Source organism: Somniosus microcephalus, chromosome 5 (genome assembly GCF_052327205.1).
Source record: "Somniosus microcephalus isolate GS21.2 chromosome 5, FLI_Smic_1.0, whole genome shotgun sequence".
Classification (NCBI taxonomy): domain Eukaryota; kingdom Metazoa; phylum Chordata; class Chondrichthyes; order Squaliformes; family Somniosidae; genus Somniosus; species Somniosus microcephalus.
Window position 1 is genome coordinate 45137529 of NC_140991.1, and position 21809 is coordinate 45159337.

A 21809-nucleotide genomic window follows, 5' to 3' on the forward strand; every position below is an offset into this window, starting at 1 on the left:
GGTGGTCTACAAGGTACATGTAAAGAATACCTCTCACCACAGCATGAACTATCATCACCCATATTTGAATCAGATACTTTACAACATTCCACTCCAGGGACTAGAGCACATAACCCAGGCTGACACTCCAGTGCAGTACTGGGGAAGTCGGAAGTGCCGTCTTTTGGAGATGTTAAAACTGAGGCCCCATCTGCCCTCTCTGATGGATGTTATAGATCCCATAGAACTAGTTGAAGAAGAGCAGGGGAGTTTTTTCCCAGTGTCCTGGCCAATATTTATCCCTCAACCAACATCACTAAAATGCAGATTATCTGGTCATTACCTCATTCCTGTTTGTGGGAGCTTGCTGTGCACAATTTGGCTGGCGCGTTTCCTACATTACAACAGTGACTACACTTCAAAATGTACTTCATTGGTTGGAAAGCGCTTTGGGACATCTTGATATAAATGCTTGCTTGCTTTTTTTGACTGCACTTCAAAAAGTACTTAATTGGCTGTGAACTGCTTTGTGATGTCCTGAGGATGTGAATGGCTCTATATAAATGCAAGTCTTACTTTATATATAAATGCAAGTTGTTCTTGCTGTTATTGGCCCAGAAATTCGGCTCTCCCCAAGTGAGTACGCACGGGGTACTCACCCGTAGGCCGAATGGAAGTGCGGGTTTCCTGCATGCACTGCGCAGGCGCGGGAAACCGGCACTTCCGATCCTCTGAACGAAGAGGTTCAGAGTTCGAACCTGCGCGCAGGGGAGGCTGCACGTGTGCTTTGAACTTAGGTTTTTTTTGCAGGTTTTCCCGGGAGGGTAAGCCTGCAGGATTTACACATTTAAAAAGCAGGCATAAGGCCTGCTTTTTGCAAGGTAAGTGGTGAATTAATTAAAATTAAAACATTTTTTCCACAGGTTTATTATTTTTAAATACTTTAAAGCAAGGTAAGTTTATTTTTAGCCCCGTTATAATATAAAATTATTTTTTTCAAAAATTTAAATTATTGTTTAAAATAGTTATTTAATGTAATTTATAGTTTATTTAAAAAGTATGTTTTTTAAAAAATTTATTTGAAGGTTTAGTGCTATTTTGGGCCCGTAGTATTTATAAGTTTAGACAGGTCTTCCTGTCAATCTTATGAATGGGCTTTTCCCTTCTCCGATTGGCTGCCCATGGCTCACGTGATCCCAGGGGACGCATCGCGCTAACTACGCCCCTGGGACACGCAAGCACAGCACGCCGGCAGCTGGGCCAGGCCCCGGAGCGGAATTCCACGGGGCCCTACAGCTCAACTGCCGGCGCGCAAGGTAAGTGCAGGTTGGGGACTTACACCCGCGGGAAGCCCCCGACCCGAATTTCTGGGCCAATGTTTCCATAGTCAGCTTTCCAACATCAGAGCTGCCAACAGTGACAGGTGCTGATGAGGTCCCTAAATTATCCCACAATACATTGTGAGTTACCTCTCTGGGCATGTTAGATGTTTCAATGTATGACTGACCAGGTGGCAACTCACAGAGCATTGTGTAGTGATTCTAAAAGAGCAGAAATTTGTGAGCATTTGGGCTTCTGCCCAGGTAGCGGCCGAGACCCTGACTGCTTGTTTTAAAAGCCTGCGGTTGGTAACTATATAATTGGAACTAGCTGGGGGGGCCCGGCGTTGTCAAGGCTTTTTTGTAAAACAGCAGTTTACAGGGCCGCGCGGTTGACGGCCGGCCGCTGCCGCTCCCCCGCTCTGTGTCTCGGGCCGAGCGGTTGTCAGGCCCGGCCCGAGTGACCCCAACTCACCTCCCGCTCCGGCGGGCCGCCGCAGCTGCCCCCCTCGCTGTTGAGTAAAAGCAGTGAAAAAAATGGCGGCTACATTTCGGGAGGCTGCAGGATTAGGTCCCGCCCACACACGGAATGAAACGCCCCCCGTGATGCACCGATTGGTCAACCATCAGGTCACTGAACTGTAGGATTGGTCAACCATCACGTCACTCAACACTAATGAGCGGTAGGATTGGTCAACCGCTAATGAGCGGATTTTTGAACGTTTTTTGTATACTGTCCAAACAATTTTTGTCTGACCAAAAAGTAAATATGGCTATGAGACTCCCCTTATCATAAGCTTTCTTTTGATATAAGATATGTGTAGGTACGCTCTATAACTTTTGAGTGTATAGCGGACAGACAGACATACAGACAGACATACAGACAGACAGACATACAGACAGACAGACATACAGACGGACGGATCCTTTTATATATATAGATGTACAACTCCAGTATTTCCACTGTGCGTGTTTTATATATGACTTGTATTTGTTCCTGAATTACACAATGACTCTGGATATCCCGCACTGATAAACCATGTTTACACTTACATTCTGCCCTTGCTTCTCGGTGAGAGTTCAGGCGTGCGTCTCCACATGGAGGTGTGCTGATGTATAGATGGAAAAGGACGCTCTCTTTCAGCTTATAGCCTCCCTCTTTCTGGTGAGCAAAAATTGATCGTTCCCAGTCATCTGGCTGTTTACTTTTGGAAACAGAAAGAGATTAAATCAGTGCATTAATTTAACGAATTATCTATTAGCAAACTGCATTCAGTTCTCAGCAAGAGGAATTTATCTAAATTGTTTAACTTACAGTTTGTGTAATAATCTTTGTGGAGTTTGAAAACAATGCCACTGTATGCACAATGTGTAACTTGCTGAGTAGCTGCAACTGTATTTATCTGCAGCCTGCTATTTATTTTAAAAAATATCCCGTTCAGTATATTCTGTGGGCTTTCAACCCTTCAATTGTCACAAATCCTTTCTCCAGAGCAGAATGCCAAACCAAAATATTAGGAAAGTGCTAAGGATTGGATTTCCTGCATTTGATTTTCAAATTGGACGATTGGTGCTCACGATGTCATTTTCCCCTTTTTCCTTGAAAAACAAAATGAATTTTGTGGTATTTTCTTCAGGTATTAATGTATTTACATGATGAAGCAATTCACACTAAATCAACAAGGTTAGTCCAGTCCACGTTCATTGAAAAACCTAGATGGTTTCTAAGCTGATGCATTAATGGGACATTCCATTAAGCTAAGCTGTAATGATAAAGACGCCATCTTTGAATTTGCTACATTGACTATAACTAGACTAGGACAGGAAAATTCCAACTGATGCCTAGTTATTTTTTTGGTTTAGTTTCTGCAGTCTGAAGAACAGCAAGTTACCAGTTTACCAGGAACATATTTCAATTTCTCCTGGATCTTTTAAACTAAGAAAAAGCTGTAAGGCACACCTGAGATTCTGGAATGGACGGGGTTCCAGTGAAAGCCAATAACAAAAGTAAGGCAGTTCCACTTTTGGGGCAGATATACAACACACTTAGCATTATCGTGAAGCAGCTATTGACTTCAAAGCAATGCAAAATGTGGCATATAACTGGAGCCAAACTGGCACATGTACGGGATACAGCTTTGGATATGAGACCACCACACACAGTTAGAGCTTCACACTGGCCTTAGTGTAACTTCAACCAGTATAAAGTGACCCTTTTGAACTCTAAAACTAAATTTGAATTAGTTCGCTGGTAGTCTGCTGGACCGTCTTTATCTTTTAATATCAATACACAGATCAGTAAAAATCTTTTGCACTTCTTTCAAATAGTACCTGCAATATAACTGCAGCATTGGATGGCCCCTGAAATCTGAATTCTCTGAAAGCTTAACTTCGTCCTCTTTTAATATCTATTGGCCCGGAATTTGCGCTCAGCGGTGAAGCGACGGCGCTCGCCGCTGACCTCAAAGAAAGCTGCCCACAAAGATCTAGCGATCTCTGTCGTGTGAATTTCACTTCTCCCGATGTTAGTTTGAATCTGGCGCCAAACCCAGCAAATCTGCAGCACCCAGCAACAGTGATGTCATCAAGCAGGCTAAGCAGCCAATCACATTGAAGAATTCTCACAGACAGCAAACCAGGAAGTAAAATGCACAGATTATAATTCACTTTTTATAAATTTACACAAATTTACATACACATAGGATTAAGCTAGAAGCTGAAATAGCATAAACAAACTTTAAAAAAATAATTGTATTAAAAACCATGTAATTCTTATAACACTAATGGAAAAATTTGACTATCCACAAATATAAAATTAATTTTTCAGGGCCAGTACAGTTGTTCAGCAGTCAACACGCTGCTAAAAACCCAGTTCCACCTCTTTCAACAAGGCATAACTGTTTCAGGGGTTTTTAACAGCGATATGCCAATGTAATACGGGAAGTTTTGGTCAGGAACTACATTTCAGTGTGATTTGAATTGATTGTGGGCTCCGTGACGTTCCATGGTGCAACCTGTGGAGAAGCGTAGAATCACTGACAGCAACTTCTGGATCTCCACGTTTATCTGCGCATGCGCTGACTCCAGAAGTTGCTGTCACTTTCAGAGGAGTAATGACGGTGAACGCTGACAGTTTCGCCCTCATGAGCACCTCAAAATCTGGGCCGTTATTATCTAACCCTTCAAAAGCTTTCATCTAGATTGGGGATGATAATTACATTATTGGTGCACACAGAGAGCCAGACAGAGATAGGCATTATCCTTTATAGGTTTTACTAAAAAGGGACGCTCCTAATAAAGGGACACTACCACATTGATGAGATGGGCTGACCACCAGTGCAGAAAATTCAAAACATTTTCAGCACTTAAGTGTGCACAGTGTTGGATCACGCTTCTATCTGCTTTCTTCGGTCAGATTAATGAAATATAGTTCCTTCTTTGATACCGTCGCACAAAAAAATATCCAATTTAATCAGAATGCTTTAAAAATATTAGGCTTGTCGCTCATTTTCCTTTCCGGAGTATTTAACTTTGTTACTGTTGCTCCGACCATGCTTTTGCTGTCTTGTTTATTTAAAGCCTTAAAAGGCACTTTGTTTGATTACAATGGGCCCAGTTTTTTAAAAAGCCTGTGTGTATTCTTCCGATTAGGCACTTTGCAGCCTTCCGGACTCAATATCGAGTTCAACAATTTCAGATCATAACCTCAGCCCCTATTACTTTTTTACTTATATTTTTTTCCACCCCTTTGTTTTAGGTCCTCCTTCCCCCCCCCCCCCCCTTTCCTTTTTTTTCTCTCTCCCACCTGGCAGCTGTCTCTTATCCTGCCAGTACACTTCACACCTAATCTCAGCTGTCTTTTGTCTCCACGGGCCTATTACCATCTCGTCTGGTTTTGAATACCTTTTAATGTCTCTTTTACTTCTTTTGTTCGATCGCAGCCCTGCCTTCGATCTATTTTATTTCCTTTCCAGTTTTGAAAAAGGGTTTCGACTCGAAACGTCAACTCAAATTTCTCTCCACGGATGTTGCCTGACCTGCTGAGTTTTTCCAGCATTTTCTGTGTGTATTCTGTCTGGTGGGGTTGCTGAATCATTCTGCAGGGCTATGGGGAAAGAGCAGGGGATTGGGACTAATTGGATAGCTCTTTCAAAGAACCTGTACCGGCACCATGGACCGAATGGCCTCCTTCTGTGCTGTATCATTATATGACTCTATGAAATGTCTATTCGGATACTCCAAAGTGCGACCCTTAGTCATGGTAAAGTGACACAGGTGCCCACCAAAGAGGCTGAAAAAACTCGCCTGACTTTATTGCCATTACAGCTTTTTCTTAGCTTAAAATATCCAGTGGTGTCTTTCGTTTCCATTGCCGCTGCGAAGAAACCATTAAAGATCTGATTTCTCAGCTAGCTCAGACAACCTGTTGATGTGAATAGCAAAAATCAGCTCATGCTAAATGTAATTTCTTCTGAGCGGAGCTCGGCAGTCGGTGAAACCCATGAAGTAAGGAGAGCAATGAATCTCCATACATTCCAAATTACTCAGTCAAAAAGTACCATTTGTGTGTTAACCCATTGAGCACTTTCTAATTTTGCATAACCCTTCCTAGTTTGGAGAGGCTCCCGTTTTGGCGGTTACAATCTGTAGGTTTAGAAAAGTACCAAATCTATTTGGGATCAAGCCTAACTCTCCAGGTCTGATATTGGCTTGGCGGAAGGCTTTAGTTGGCTTTTACAGCTGTACAGTCAATTTGACTCCTTGCAGACAGGTTAAAATGCAAACTACGATAGATCTTTGTCCTAGCTATTTCCTTCTGATGTTGGAGTACTTAAAGAACAAACATGCTGGATTCAGATGTTTTTTATTCCTGTAGTGTCTTGATTGCTTATTTCCATCTAAATTGAACCCACTTCTTAAAGAAAAGAAATCTGAACAACGTTCAGTTGCAAGTTTTATTATTTTTACTAGGTGCAAAGTAAAGCTCTTTTTACTCTGCCCTAACTTTAGAAGAATACTTCCCACTCATGCAACATACATGCCTTAGAGGCAGTGCAACAAAAGTTCACTAGACTGATCCCTGGGATGAGAGGGTTGTCCTATGAGGAGAGATTGAGTAGTTTGGGTCTATACTTTTTTTTTATTCGTTCATGGGTTGTGGGCATCGCTGGCAAGGCCAGCATTTATTGCCCATCCCCTAGTTGCCCTTGAGAAGGTGGTGGTGAGCCCCCTTCTTGAACCGCTGCAGTCCATGTGGTGAAGGTACTCCCACAGTGCTGTTAGGGAGGGAGTTCCAGGATTTTGACTCCGCGACGATGAAGGAATGGTGTGTGACTTGGAGGGGAACTTGGAGGTGGTGGTGTTCCTATGTGCCTGCTGCCCTTGTCCTTCTAGGTGGTAGAGTTCACGGGTTTGTGAGGTGCTGCCGAAGAAGCCTTGGCAAATTGCTGCAGTGCATCTTGTAGATGGTACACACTGCAGCCACGGTACACCAGTGGTGGAGGGAGTGAATGCTTAAGGTGGTGGATGGGGTGCCAATCAAGCGGGCTGCTTTGTCTTGGATGGTGTCGAGCTTCTTGAGTGTTGTTGGAGCTGCACTCATCCATGCTCTCTGGAGTTTAGAAGAATGAGAGGTGATCTCATTGAAACATATAAGATTCTGAGGGGGACTGACAGGGTAGATGCTGAGAGGTTGTTTCCCCTGGCTGGAGAGTCTAGAACTAGGGGTCATAGTATCAGGATAAGGGGTCGGCCATTTAAGACTGAGATGAGGAGGAATTTCTTCACTCAGAGGCTTGTGAATCTTTGGAATTCTCTGTCCCAGAGGGCTGTGGATGTTGAGTCATTGCGTATATTCAAGGCTGAGTTAGATAGAGAGTTTTGGAGTCTAGGGGAATCAAGGGATATGGAGATAGGGCAGGAAAGTGGAGTTGAGGTAGAAGATCAGCCATGATCTTATTGAATGGCAGGCTCAAAGGGCCGTATGGCTTACTCCTGCTCCTAATTCTTATGTTCTTATTATTGCCAATTCTTGTGGCTTCTTTGAGCAAAGCCACTATTTGGGGTATAAATTCTTGTGGAGCGGCAACGCAAAACGGGAGATAGCAAATCAGCAGTCGGTTTTGCACTCCGTTTGATTTAATTTTCCATTGACTTCATTCGAAGGTAACATTGGAGAGAGTGTAAAACGGGTTGCCGTTTCACTATCGCCCGTGGTGAGCTATCAGCCAGGATGAATTTATATCCCTTTGAGTGATCAATCAATGCCAGTTTTGTGCTGGGTTGAGACTCACTTCACACAAACCGTCTCTGGCTAGCAGGCAGAGGAAACTTTTATCCCATCAGTCTGGGTTGGTTTGGAGTCCAACTCCCGGAAATGAAAGGCCGTCATCAAAGCTGCTGCGCAAGTCAGGTTTTAGCTTTTTCTCAACTAACCAAATTGCTCGTCCACGAGGGGCATTGAAACAATGGAAAGTCAAAAGGTTAAGTGTGGCAATCAATTCAGTGGCTATAACCAGATGAGCCAAGGTTTTCTGTGAGCACTGCAAACAGATTACACCTAAGGGTAAATTTTGGGAGACGAGTCTTTCGACATGGAGCCCGTGCTCACTGGGAGCGTGGATTGAAGAATCTGCCGGGGAGGTCAGTGTGTCTGGCTCACAGAGCTCCTGATTCTCTGGGCATTAAAGCTACCTAACAGAAAATCAGAAGCGCCACGAATCGGGCATGCTGACCACAACACCCACTTCTCTGATCCATGCTCCAGGGGAGTGAGGCTCCACGATGGGAGATTTTCTTCACAATATTCACCTTTATGTTCCAAAATGGATCTACTGGTTATCAATTAGATACTTACTGATGATATTATGTTCTGACCCCTGTCTATATGCTTTATAATGACCAAAAAAAGGAACAATCACCAGTACTTTCCACAGGGGTTCCCCTAATCTTTCACTGTAACTTCAGTACAGAATCAGCAGAAACTACAGGGAAACGGACTTCTTGTGACTGAGAAAAGTTGTCATCAGTGAGAAAAACACCAAGGGGGAAAAAATCGGTGGTGCCCCCTTTGGGACGCTAACTTGCGCTACTTTTAGTGCCCTGAAAAAGTTAGCACCCCTGCACCATAAATTGAGTGGTAGCGCTCCAAGCAGGAGGCGGGGCGCTACTGGAAGCGGTTCCCCTCCTTCTTGGGGCGCCACCATTCAATATCGCGATGCCACGTAGCGCCGTAGTACTGCAGGCCTCGCTCGCCTGATTAAAGGGGAGGGGCCTAGCGCAGCGCACACCAGGGCCCTGCTGGATCAGTGGGCAGCGTGGTGAAGGAGTGCCGGGCGAACCAATCGTGGCCGGCACCCCGCGTGAAGAAGTAGAAGGGGGCAAGTGCTGGCAGGCGGCCCAAAAAAAAGTCCGCCCGGCACCTGCCCCTTAATTTGCGCCACCGCGGCTGCAAAAACGCCACACTGACCCTGTCGGACATATTGTCCGGTGTTAGGTCAGGGGGTGCGACTGAAGTTTGCAGCCGGGGCACGAGCGGGGCGCTGCGCACGACGGTGACGTCATTGCCAGAGGTGCAGTGCCGCGGGGCGCTACCGGCTACCACCACTGCTAACCTCCCGCTGAATTTCACGGGAGGCGTTAGCGGCGCTAACGGGAGGCGCAAAGCTACCCAATTCCCCCCCTCCCCCCCAGGACTCTATGGGATCTAAAGGAGAATGAGGTGCCATGAATCATTCTTGTGGAAGTATTTTAATTTTTGCTCTTGATGTGTGTAATGTATTATCACATGGTTTGTCACATGGTTTAGTATGAGCATGCTCAGTTCGCTCTGGCTGAGTAAACAAGCACATGGACTAGCAACTCATCCTGTCTCTGTCCTTTATTTGTTCTACCCACATATATTGCATTTTTGGCGACGAGAATTACATCCCAAAGCCATTTTTAGGGATCATGGAAGGACGCAGTATGGAAAAGTTTAAGGTGAATTTGTGACACTTAAACTGAATTTTTGCGATGTTTTACTGTTAATGCTGATGCAGACGTGTCTGTGCTTTGCCTTCGCGTGTATGTATACACAGCAACAGCGGTGTTGATTCTCACAGGTACACAGGTAGCGTGCTGAGTCACTGTTCAACGGGATCGGGACAATCATGGCCGCACCTACGGGATTCATCGGAAGCCTCGGCATGTATGACCGAGCTCGCGAACCATTCCGTTCTTACATTGGGCGGATGGAGATGTTTTTTTAAGGCTCCTTAACCAATGAAAGAAAAGGGATAGAGAAAGAAACAGAGAGAACGATGGAGATGGAAATAGAGTAAATTAGAGTCAAACAAAATATGTAGAGACAGAAAGAAAAATAGAGAGGGAAAAGAAAAAGTGGATTAAGAGTGAGAGAAAAAAAAGTCAGAATGGAAAATAAAGAACAAAAGTAAAAAGAACAAGTAAAAGAGGACATTGAAACCCAGCTGTGTTTGGGAATTGCCGTATTGGTCCTTGAGAAGTTAATGACTAAATGGAAGGTTAGCTGCGTGAAATGTGCAAACATTCTTGACCTATGAAGTATAGAACCAGCCATCCCATCCATCATGATCAGGAATAGTGGAACACCCAGTGGGTACGCCATGGCATGGCTTTCATAGGAACATAGGAATTGTTAGATGAAAAAAGACCAAGGTCCATCTCGTTCGCCTTCGACCGTCCTGGTAGTCACATGATACATTGACAATGGAGTTGTTGACTAATCGTAGCAATCAATATCAATTAGTCTGCAACAGACCGAGAGATGGCAGGAGGGAAACCCCAGTGGTGGAGAGCTCTGGAATCCATGGCCTCAATATTAAGCTCCCCACCCACAACAAGTGCGAGGAGGTTGGGGAGGGGGGTTAATCCATAAAAAATGGGAAATATATCACCCGCCACGTATGTGCTTATTGCCGTTTTCATGGCAGCGGGTAGCAAGGCGTGCAAGTGTCCCGTCTTGGAGCGGTGGGGCACTTCATTAACATATTTAAGTCAAGCTCCTACAGTGCGACTGGGACCCCAATTTAAATATAACTGCTGCCACCCGGGTTTCCCAGGGCTCAGAAAACCAGGCAGCGAAAGTGTGGCGGGAGCAGCCGGCTCCACAAGGTAGGTGCTTTATATGGCACTCCTTGTGGGCCAGGTGGAACAGGAGCGCTCCCCCCCTCCGCGTGCCCCGCCCCTCCCTCTAGGAAGCCTTCGGATTCCTCTCTGCTGATCACGGCATCTCTCCCCCCCACCGCAATTGGCGACCCCCTGCTTTCAACCCCTGATTTGCTGCGATCCAATTGCCGGGGATGGTCCCCAAGGTTCCCTGGCTGTGGCCTCCCACCCGGTAAGCCTGTCAGTTTGGCTGGTTGGCAGGCGGGAAACCGAAGAAAAACATTATAATGAGGCCCTGCCATTAAATTTGGCTGGACCTCCGTGCTCCCTCAGCCTTGCCGGGTTTCTCCCATGTTACGGCACTCCCCTGCACCTTCCCCGTAAATAACGGGGTGCAAAGGTCCAAAATCACCGTTATCCTCTCAAGTATGCTACACTTACCAAATGTCATTTCCCAGGTTACTCTTATACTGTATTCCCAAATGAAAGAAATGCATCTAATTTGCATTTGAATGAATGACCTTCTTCTGAGTGTCTATAAAGCTTTGCGTCCTGAGAATGATTGCCTTCCGACATGGACAGGAGTGTGGTTGGCAAGACTGGTACAAAAATACTGGCAAGACAGAAAATTTTAAAAACCTCTCGGAACAATTCACTACCTGCTAGAGTGAGACTCCACAGCTTCATTGTTCCTTTTCTGGGCCTCCAAGGTTGAGTGTCTCGTCAGGACCATAAATCACATCATTAACAGGGTCCTCTATGGCATTAATTACTAGCCCTAAATGGCTGTGGTGGGAATAATTTATATTAATGTTGTAAATGGAGCTGCATGGATGGAGCTTCCCACCTACAATTGTAGACCTGTGGTGGTATTTCATGATCGCCATTAAGCTCAATGGGGAGCCTCATGGTGAGAAGGGGGTTTTATCGGCTCTGTACAGAATCGGAACTCATGGCATTTCTCTTTTACTCTGCAGGAAGGATTTTTAAAGAATTAATATTGGCCCAGAAATTCGGGTCTCCACGGGTGAGTACGCATGGGGTAAATAATTCTAAAAGTTCTAAGAGCATTAAAAAAACAAGCCTGAAGGCTTTGTGTCTTAATGTGAGGAGCATTCGTAATAAGGTGGATGAATTAGCAGTGCAAATAGAGGTAAATGAATATGATATGATTGGGATTACGGAAACATGGCTCCAGGGTGACCAAGGCTGGGAACTCAACATACAGGGGTATTCAATATTCAGGAAAGATAGGCAAAAAGGAAAAGGAGGTGGGGTAGCATTGCTGGTTAAAGAAGGAATTAACACAATTGTAAGGAAAGATATTGGCTCTGACGATGTGGAATCTGTATGGGTAGAACTGAGAAATACCAAGGGGCAGAAAACATTAGTGGGAGTGGTGTATAGACCCCCAAACAGTAATGCAGAGGTTGGGGATGGCTTTAAAAGGGAAATTAGAGAAGCGTGCAATAAGGGCACAGCAGTCATCATGGGTGACTTTAATCTACATATAGATTGGGCTAACCAAATTAGTAACAATACTGTGGAGGAGGAATTCCTGGAGTGTATACGGGATGGTTTCCTGGACCAATATGTCAAGGAACCAACTAGGGATCAGGCCATCTTAGACTGGGTATTATGCAATGAGAAAGGATTAATTAGCAATCTTGTTGTGTGAGGCCCCTTGGGTCGGAGCGATCATAATATGATAGAATTCTTCATTAAGATGGAGAGTGAAGTAGTTGACTCAGAGACTAACGTCCTGAATTTAAATAAAGGGAACTATGATGGTATGAGATGCGAGTTGGGTACGATTGATTGGGTAATGTCACTCAAGGGTTGACGGTGGATAGGCAATGGAAAACATTGAAAGATCGCATGAATGAACTACAGAATTTGTTTATCCCAGTCTGGCATAAAAATAAATCAAAAAAGGTGACTCAACCGTGGCTAACAAGGGAAATTAGGTATAACATAAGATCCAAAGAGAGGACATATAAATTGGCCAAAAAAAGCAGCAAACCTAAGGATTGGGAGCAGTTTAGGATTCAGCAAAGGAGGACCAAGGGAGTAATTAAGAGGGGGGAAATAGATTGTGAAAGTAAGCTGGCAGGGAACATAAAAACTGACTGTAAAAGCTTTTATAGATATGTGAAGAGAAAAAGATTGGTGAAGTCAAGCATAGGTCCCTTACAGTCAGAATCAGGGGAATTTATAATGGGGAACAAAGAAATGGCAGACCAATTAAATGCATATTTTGGTTCTGTCTTCACAAAGGAGGACACAAATAACCTCCCAGAGATGTCGGGGAACATAGGGACTAATGAGAGGGAGGAACTGAAAGAAATCAGTATTTGTAAGGAAATGGTGTTGGGGAAGTTGACTGGATTGAAGGCCGATAAATCCCCAGAGCCTGATAATCTACATCCTAGGGTACTTAAGGAAGTGGCCCTGGAGATAGTAGATGCATTGCTGGTCATCTTCCAGAACTCGATAGACTCTGGAACAGTACCCATGGATTGGAGGGTAGCTAATGTTACCCCACTATTCAAAAAAGGTGGTAGAGAAAAAGCAGGGAATTATAGACCGGTAAGCCTGACATCGGTGGTGGGGAAAATGCTAGAGTCCATTATAAAAGATGTAATAGCAGAGCACTTGGAAAACAGTGACAGGATCGGACAAAGTCAACATGGATTTACAAAAGGTAAATCGTGCTTGACTAATCTACTGGAATTTTTTGAGGATGTAACTGGTAAAATAGATAAGGGAGAACCAGTGGATGTGATGTATTTGGACTTTCAGAAGGCTTTCGATAAGGTCCCGCATAAGAGATTAGCGTGCAAAATTAAAGCACATGGGATTGGGGGCAAGGTATTGACTTGGATAGAGAACAGGTTGGCAGATAGAAAGCAAAGAGTTGGAATAAATGGGTCGTTTTCCGAGTGGCAGGCAGTGACTAGTGGGGTTCTGCAGGGATCGGTCCTAGGACCCCAGCTGTTCACAATATATATTAATGATCTGGACGAGGGAATTGGATGTAATATCTCCAAATTTGCAGACGACACAAAGCTGGGTGGGAGGGTGTGCTGTGAGGAGGATGTCGTGAAACTCCAGTACGACTTGGACAGGTTGTGTGATTGGGCAGAAACATGGCAAATGCACTATAATGTGGATAAATGTGAGATTATCCACTTTGGTGGCAAAAACAGGAAGGCAGATTATTATTTGAATGGCAATAGATTGGGAGAAGGGGAAGTGCAAAGAGACCTGGGTGTTCTTGTGCACCAGTCGCTGAAGGTAAGCATGCAGGTGCAGCAGACGGTTAAGAAGGCAAATGGTATGTTGGCCTTCGTAGCGAGATGGTTCGAGTACAGGAACAAGGATGTCTTGCTGCAGTTGTACAGGGCCTTGGTGAGACTGCACCTTGAGTATTATGTGCAGTTTTGGTCGCCTTATCTGAGGAAGGATGTTCTTGCCATGGAAGGAGTGCAGCGAAGATTCACCAGGCTGATACCTGGGATGGCAGGAATGACGTATGAGGAGAGATTGTGTTGATTGGGCTTATACTCACTGGAGTTTAGAAGATTGAGAGGGGATCTCATCGAAACCTATAAAATTCTGTTAGGCCTGGACAGACTAGATGCAGGAAGGATGTTCCCGATGGCCGGGGAGTCCAGAACCACGGGTCATAATCTAAGGATAAGGGCTAAGCCACTTAGGACTGAGATGAGGAGGAATTTCTTCACCCAGAGAGTGGTGAACCTGTGGAATTCTCTGCCACAGAGGGCGGTGGAGGCCAGTTAATTAAATATATTCAAGAAGGAGTTGGATATATTTCTTAAGGCTAAAGGGATCAAGGGATATGGGGAGAAGGCAGGGACAGGGTACTGAATTTGGATGATCAGCCATGATCTCATTGAATGGCGCAGCAGGCTCGAGGGACCGAATGGCCTACTCCTGCTCCTATCTTCTATGTTTCTAAGCCCAATGGAAGTGCCAGTTTCCTGCATGCACTGCGCATGCGTGGGAAACCGGAACTTCCGTTCCCCTGAAAGAAGGGGCTCAGAGTTCGAACGCATGCGCAGGAGAGGCTGCGCGTGTGCATCGAACTTAGGTTTTTTTTGCAGGTTTTCCCGGGAGGGTAAGTCTCCAGGAGTTACACATTTAAAAAGCAGTCGTAAGGCCTGCTTTTTACAAGGTAAGCGGTGAATTAATTAAAATTAAAACATTTTTTCCACAGGTTTATTATTTTTAAATACTTTAAAGAAAGGTAAGTTTATTTTTAGCCCCGTTAGAAAATAAAATTATTTTTTTCAAAAATTTAAATTATTGTTTAAAATAGTTATTTCATGTAATTTATAGCTTATTTAAAAAATGTGATGTTTTAAAAAAATTTATTTGAAGATTTAGTGATGTTTTGGGGCCCCTGAGTATTTCTAAGTTTTGACAACTCTTCCTGCCAAACTTATGAATGGAGCATTCCCTGCTCCGATTGGCTCCCCATGGCCCACGTGATCCCAGGGGACGCATTGAACGAACTGCGCCCCTGGGATATGCAAGCACCGCGCGCCGTCAGTTGGAGCAGGCCCAGGATCGGAATTCCACGGGGGCCCACAGCTCAACGGCCGGCGCGCTAGGTAAGTGCAGGTCGGGGGCTTGCACCCGCGGGAAGCCTCCGACCCGAATTTCTGGGCCAATAATGGCGAGCGCCGTTCATGAGTCATTATAATCCCAGCAATATCTGGCCCAATATCTGTAAAGGTTGCCCTATGGGGAGGGGCATCCTGCGAGGAAGATGGCAGTGTTTCAAAATTTGAACCTATGACAAGAAAGTCTTCTTTTGGAATAAAGGACTTGAAATCACTGCTCACTTCACTTCACTTAGTTCACTTGGATAAACCACACTTCCAGGTGATGGCAGCGTGATAAGAACTCTATGAGCACAAAGGTAGGTTCCTGTGCAAGAAAGCATCAAAGGTCGGAGTTCTAATTGTCAGAGAAATCAGGATAAATTTTCATCTTTAGTGCTCCAGGCATAGGCAGGCCTGTGCATACCTCTTTGCTGGGAGTGCTAAAGATGAATACAGCTGTATTTACTCCCAGGAGCATACACTATCTTATAAAACCCAAAGAGTAGATTGTTAACCTTGAGGCACGCTACATCCCATTCACTGTACACGCAAGGTTAATTTTTGGCTGATAAAATGCACAGGCCTGCTTCAGGAAGCTGCTTTTGTAATAGGCCCTAATAAAAGAGATTTGGGAGATGGCTTGAGTTGTAACAGCAACATTGATTAAATCTTCAAGATCGTAAAGGAGTATACCATCTGAAATGAACTGAAAATGTGAATGGAGCTGCACTGATGGAGCTTCCCACCTACAATCGTAGACCTCTGGTGGTATTCCATCCGAACCAGGGGCTTTTCCATGTTTCATCCTCTTAGCTGCTCTTAGCTTTCACAACACCACAGATACAAGAACGGGGCAGAAGCCGGTGACTCTGTGACAAGTGGCTCACCTCCTCACCCTTCAAATCCTCTCTACCATCTACAAGGCTCAAGTTAGGAGAATGACGGAAAACGTACGACTCCCCTGGATGAGTGCAGCTGCAACAAAACTCAAGAAGCTCAATGTCATCGAACAAAAAGCAGTCTGCTTGATCACCGCCCCTGCCTCAGGGTTCAAAATCTACCCCTCCACCACAAACTATATTCTATGTAATTCTGTATTACATAGAATTACATAGAATATACAGCACAGAAACAAGCCATTTGGCCCAATCATAGATCCATAGATTCATAGAATAGTACAGCACAGACGGCAGCCATTTGGCCCATCGAGTCTGTGCCGGCTCTTTCAAAGAGCAATCCAGTTACTCCCACGCCCCCGCTCTTTCCCCATAACCCTGCAATTTTTTCTCCTTCAAATATTTATCCATTTCCCTTTTGAAGGTTACTATTGAATCTGTATCCACCATCCTATCAGGCAGGGCATTCCAAAGCCTAACCACTCATTACGTAAAATAGTTTTTCCTCATGTCTCCTCTGGCTCTTTTTAAAAAATTCGTTTATGGGATGTGGGCTTCGCTGGCAATGCCAGCATTTATTGCCCATCCCTAATTGCCCTTGAGAAGGTGGCGGTGAGCTGCCTTCTTGAACTGCTGCAGTCCGTGTGGTGAAGGTACTCCCACAGTGCTGTTAGGGAGGGAGTTCCAGGATTTTGACCCAGCGATGATGAAGGATTGGCGATATACTTCTAAGTCAGGATGATGTGTGACTTGGAGGGGAACTTGGAGGTGGTGGTGTTCCCATGCGCCTGCTGCCCTTGTCCTTCTAAGTGGAAGAGGTGGCGGGTTTGGGAGGTGCTGCCGAAGAAGCCTTGGCAAGTTTCTGCAGTGCATCTTGTAGATGGTACACATTGCAGCCACGGTACGCCGGTGGTGGAGGGAGTGAATGTTTAAGGTGGTGGATGGGGTGCCAATCAAGCGGGCTGCTTTGTCCTGGATGGTGTCGAGCTTCTTGAGTGTTGTTGGAGCTGCACTCATCCAGGCAAGTGGAGAGTATTCCATCACACTCCTGACCTGTGCCTTGTAGATGGTGGAAAGGCTTTGGGGAGTCAGGAGGTGAGACACTCACTGCAGAATACCTAGCCTCTGACCTGCTCTTGTAGCTACAGTATTTATGTGACTGGTCCAGTTAAGTTTCTGGTCAATGGTGACCCCCCAGGATGTTGATGGTGGGGGATTCAGCGATGGTTATGCCATTGAAAGTGACACACGAATCTCCATCAAAGATGGACACCTCAGCACTTCACTCTACCGCAAGCCCACGGACAACCTCAGGATGCTCCACTTCTCCAGCTTCCACCCTAGCCACGTTAAAGAAGCCATCCCCTATGGACAAGCCCTGCGAATACACAGGATCTGCTCAGACGAGGAGGAACGCGATGGACACCTACAGACGCTGAAAGACGCCCTCGTAAGAATGGGGTATGACACTCGACTTGTCGATCAACAGTTCTGACGGGCCACAGCGAAAAATCGTATAGACCTCCTCAGAAGACAAACACGGGACACAACCAACAGAGTACCCTTCATCGTCCAGTACTTCCCCGGAGCGGAGAAACTACACCATGTTCTTCGCAGCCTTCAACATGTCATCGATGACGACGAACACCTCGCTAAGGCCATCCCCACGCCTCCACTACTCGCCTTCAAACAGCCACCTAACCTCAAACAGACCATCGTTCGCAGCAAATTACCCAGCTTTCAGGAGAACAGCGACCACGACACCACACAACCCTGCCACGGCAACCTCTGCAAGACATGCCAGATCATCAACACAGATACCATCATCACACGTGAGGACACCACCCACCAGGTACATGGTACATACTCATGTGACTCAGCCAACGTTGTCTACCTCATACGTTGCAGGAAAGGATGCCCCGGAGCATGGTACATCGGTGAGACCATGCAGACACTGCGACAACGGATGAACGGACACCGCGCAACAATCGCCAGGCAGGAGTGTTCCCTCCCAGTCGGGGAACACTTCAGCAGTCAAGGACATTCAGCCTCCAATCTTCGGGTAAGCATTCTCCAAGGCGGCCTTCGAGACACACGACAACGCAAAATCATCGAGCAGAAACTGATAGCCAAGTTCCGCACTCATGAGGACGGCCTCAACCGGGATCTTGGGTTCATGTCATGGTACATGTAACCCCACCTGGCGTAGGGTCACCCAGGCTCGAGTCGTCGTTGGCTTGTTCTCTCTACACAGATGCGGCCGGACCTGCTGTGATTTCCAGCAAAAAAAAGTTTTTTTGTCTGTTTTTTGTTTTTCATACAGACCCCAGCATCTGCAACATTTGACCCCTTGTGACCCCACCTCATTGTTCTTTGATGTAATGTTTTCCTGACTAACCTGTTTGGACACCATTCACACCTTTGATTGCTGTGATTATCTCTCTGCCGAGGTGTGATAAATGGCAGTTAGAAAGATTACCTGTAATCATATGGCATTATTCTCTGACTATATAAGCTGTGTCTTTATGCATCTCTCCACTTCACCTGATGAAGGAGCAGTGCTCCGAAAGCTTGTGATTTCAAATAAAGCTGTTGGACTATAACCTGGTGTTGTGTGGCTTCTTACATTTGTCCACCCCAGTCCAACACCGGCATCTCCACACCATTGAAAGTGAAGGGGAGGTGGTTAGACTCTCGCTTGTTGGAGATAGTCATTGCCTCCCAGCTGAGATGCTTGCAGAGGTTGTGGCTGTTCCTGTGCATGAGCAACTATTTGAAACCTGGAGGGAGAGTTGGGCAACCTCCGAGGACCATGGCCAGCGAGTCACTGTACTGAGGTGCTGCCTCTGGAAATGCACACCCCGAGATAATGTAAACACCTTAGAATTTGTGCTGTTATTTAGAAAGAGTGGCCCATTCAGAAATTGACTTCAACTGGCTGGTTTCAGTTCTTGAGAATCAATTGCACCAACTCTGAGTTTGAATACAAGGTTTGATGTAACGTTGCTCCCTCCTACTGACTGGAATCCGTTCCCCTCCCTCCCCCCTCCCCCCCAACTCTGAACATACTAACTGATCCCATCCCTGCTACCTTATTTGATCTGTAATGGATTATGCAAATGAAGACTGCCAGACACTCGCATTCCCTGATGTGGTACACTTCCTTAACCTTGAGGCACCCAAGGAATGTTGACAACAGCTGCAAGTGTACACACTGCAACTTAACAGCACCGTTACTTTGAGCTATGAGACGGAATAAGTGCAACCAATTACGCCCCTCCAGTTGGGCAGTGGACTTTCCAGACTGCAGGTTGCGCATTATTTCTGCAGCGTTCCTGCAGGGAAAGTATGTGACTTGGCAGCAAGGCGATAATGGCCTTATTTGAACAACAGATTGCAGTAAACAATTATACAAGAGACTGCTGGGAGAATGTCAAAAGCTGCGACATAATAGATCAGTCCCCACCCCGCCCCTCAACCCTATAAACAAATCTGCTGCAATATCTTGCATCTGCAGAACCCACGTTGATCTGCAGGGACGCTCCCGACATGAGAAAAAAGGTTGTGGGTAAACTTCAGCACAAATATGTCATTACCATTTGAACGTATCTCTGCTTTTGTTAATCGCAGAGCTAGGAAGGTATAATTGGGAAAATGTCCGAAGAAAACTTTTGATTTGATAAAAAGACTTTGAATACAAAAAGCACCCCTGCTGCCTCTAGGTAAAGAACTTACATTTATATAGCACCTACCACTACCTCAGGATGTCCCAAAGCGCTTTACAGCCAATCGAGTACTTTTGAAGTGATGTAATATAGGAAACGCAGCAGTCAATTTGCGCACAGCAAAGGCCCACAAACAGCAATCGCTCGTTGTGCACTGTCACCCAAGATAAAATTATACCCCTTTGAGTGATCAATCAATGCCAGTGTTGTGCTGGGTTGAGACTCACTTCACGTAAACCATCTCTGGCTAGCAGGCAGAGGACATTTTTACCCCATCCGTCTGGGTTGGATTTGAATCCAACTTCAAGAAATGAAAGACCGTCATCTAAGCTGCTGCGCAAGTCAAGGTTTATCTTTTTCTTAACTGACCAAATTGCTCATCCAAGAGGCACATTGAAACAATGGAAAGTCAAATGTTTAAGTGTGGCAATCAATTGAGTGACTATAAACAGAGGGTTTTCTGTGAGCACTGCAAGTGAAAATTTGAAATAGATTTCATCCAAAGGTAAAGCCAAAAAGACGGCACCTCTGACACTGCAGTACTCCTGTAGTACTGCAGTGAAGTGTCAACCAAGATTATGTGATCAAACCTCTGGAATGGGACAACCTTCTGACTCAGAGGTGCGAGTGCTACCACTGGGCTGAGGTACTGCCCAAACCATTAGTTGAAAGCCCAAAAGAGGTTCAGATGTTTGGATTGAATGTTCAGTTAAGGCAGAAAAAATTGCAGCATAGTATACCCGTGTGGTCAACTCTGAGATTATCCTCCGTAACTACAAGCTGAACAGCAGTTTATTTAAGATACAGATTTGGAATAGATGTCTGAGGCAAATTTATCTTTGTTGTATGCAAACATGGATCTGTGTAATCGTACTTGATGTACTTTGGAAGGTTAGTAATATTGTATAGTTTCACTTTGATAGGAGTACCAGTGTTCATGCTGAGAGCTAATAAAACCTCATCGCATTCATGTGCAGAGTGGTGTAACAGTTTCTGCCAGGACATGTATCCCTTGTTCCATTTACAGAGCCAGTCTGGATTCACTTCACAACTTGCTGAAGTGAATTACAGCATGTTTAGACGAAGCAAGGTGGCAGGTTCAATTCAGAGCGGATATTGTTCACTCCTGGATCTACGTTAGCGCACAGTGCGGACGTGACGTCATGTGTAGAGGTGCGTAGATGATTGGGACAGCACCACCCAGGATAACGCAATCCAGGGCAATCAATTTAATTTATCAGTGCTCGGCACTTCATATGCTCGCAAATCAAATTTGTGGAGCATTAATAAATCTGCATCCTGCAGCTTTCTGATCTGTAAAGATTTATCTATCTTCGACGACAACTACTTGCATTTATATAGTGCCATTAACATAGTAAATCGTCCCAAGGCGCTTCACAGGAACGTTATCAAGCAACATTTGACACCGAGCCACATAAGGAGAAATTAGGGCAGGTGACCAAAAGCTTGGTCAAAGAGGTAGGTTTTAAGGAGCGTCTTAAAGATGGAAAGAGAGGTAGCGAGGCAGAGAGGTTTAGGCAGGGAATTCCAGAGCTTAGGGCCTTGGCAGCTGAAGGTACGGCCACCGATGTATTAGTGGATGCTTAGATTTCTCCCAGTCATCTGGACAGTTCCTGATGCAGCATCAACATTAACTCGACAGCCACCGTAGAAGAGTTCCATGCCCATCTACCTTGGAATCTTTCAGGTGATGACAAATGTAGTATCAACGTCCTGACCTGACCTCCCACCAGTCACTAACACTGATATTCTGGTTTCTCAGGTCCTGTGAGGTTTGTCTACTGCCCACCTTCACCACTAGGTATCACTCTACAACAACAACAACAAATTGCATTTGTATGGCACCTTTGACCAAGTAAAACATCCCGAGGCGTTTCACAGGGGTGTAATTAGACAAAGTTTGGCACCGAGCCACATAAGGTGATTTTAGGACAGATGGCCAAAAGCTTGGTCAAAGAGGTAGGATTTAAAGAGTGTCTTAAAGGAAAAGAGAGAGATGGAGAGGCAAAAGTGGTTTGGGGAGGGACTTCCAGAGCTTAGGGCCAAGACGGCTGAAGGCACGGCCTACAGTGGCGGGGCGAAGGAAGCAGTGGATGCACAAGAGACCAGAGT

General features: G+C 45.4%; 1 protein-coding gene across 1 annotated transcript in view; it reads right to left on the minus strand.

Moving 5' to 3' along the window:
• Positions 1 to 21809, minus strand: part of adarb2 (adenosine deaminase RNA specific B2 (inactive)) — a 409469-nt gene that overhangs the window by 121198 nt on the left and 266462 nt on the right. Inside the window, exon 5 of the mRNA XM_085987599.1 lies at positions 2352 to 2503. Coding sequence (XP_085843725.1) covers positions 2352 to 2503 — 152 coding nt within the window. The remainder of the gene's footprint in view (positions 1 to 2351; positions 2504 to 21809) is intronic.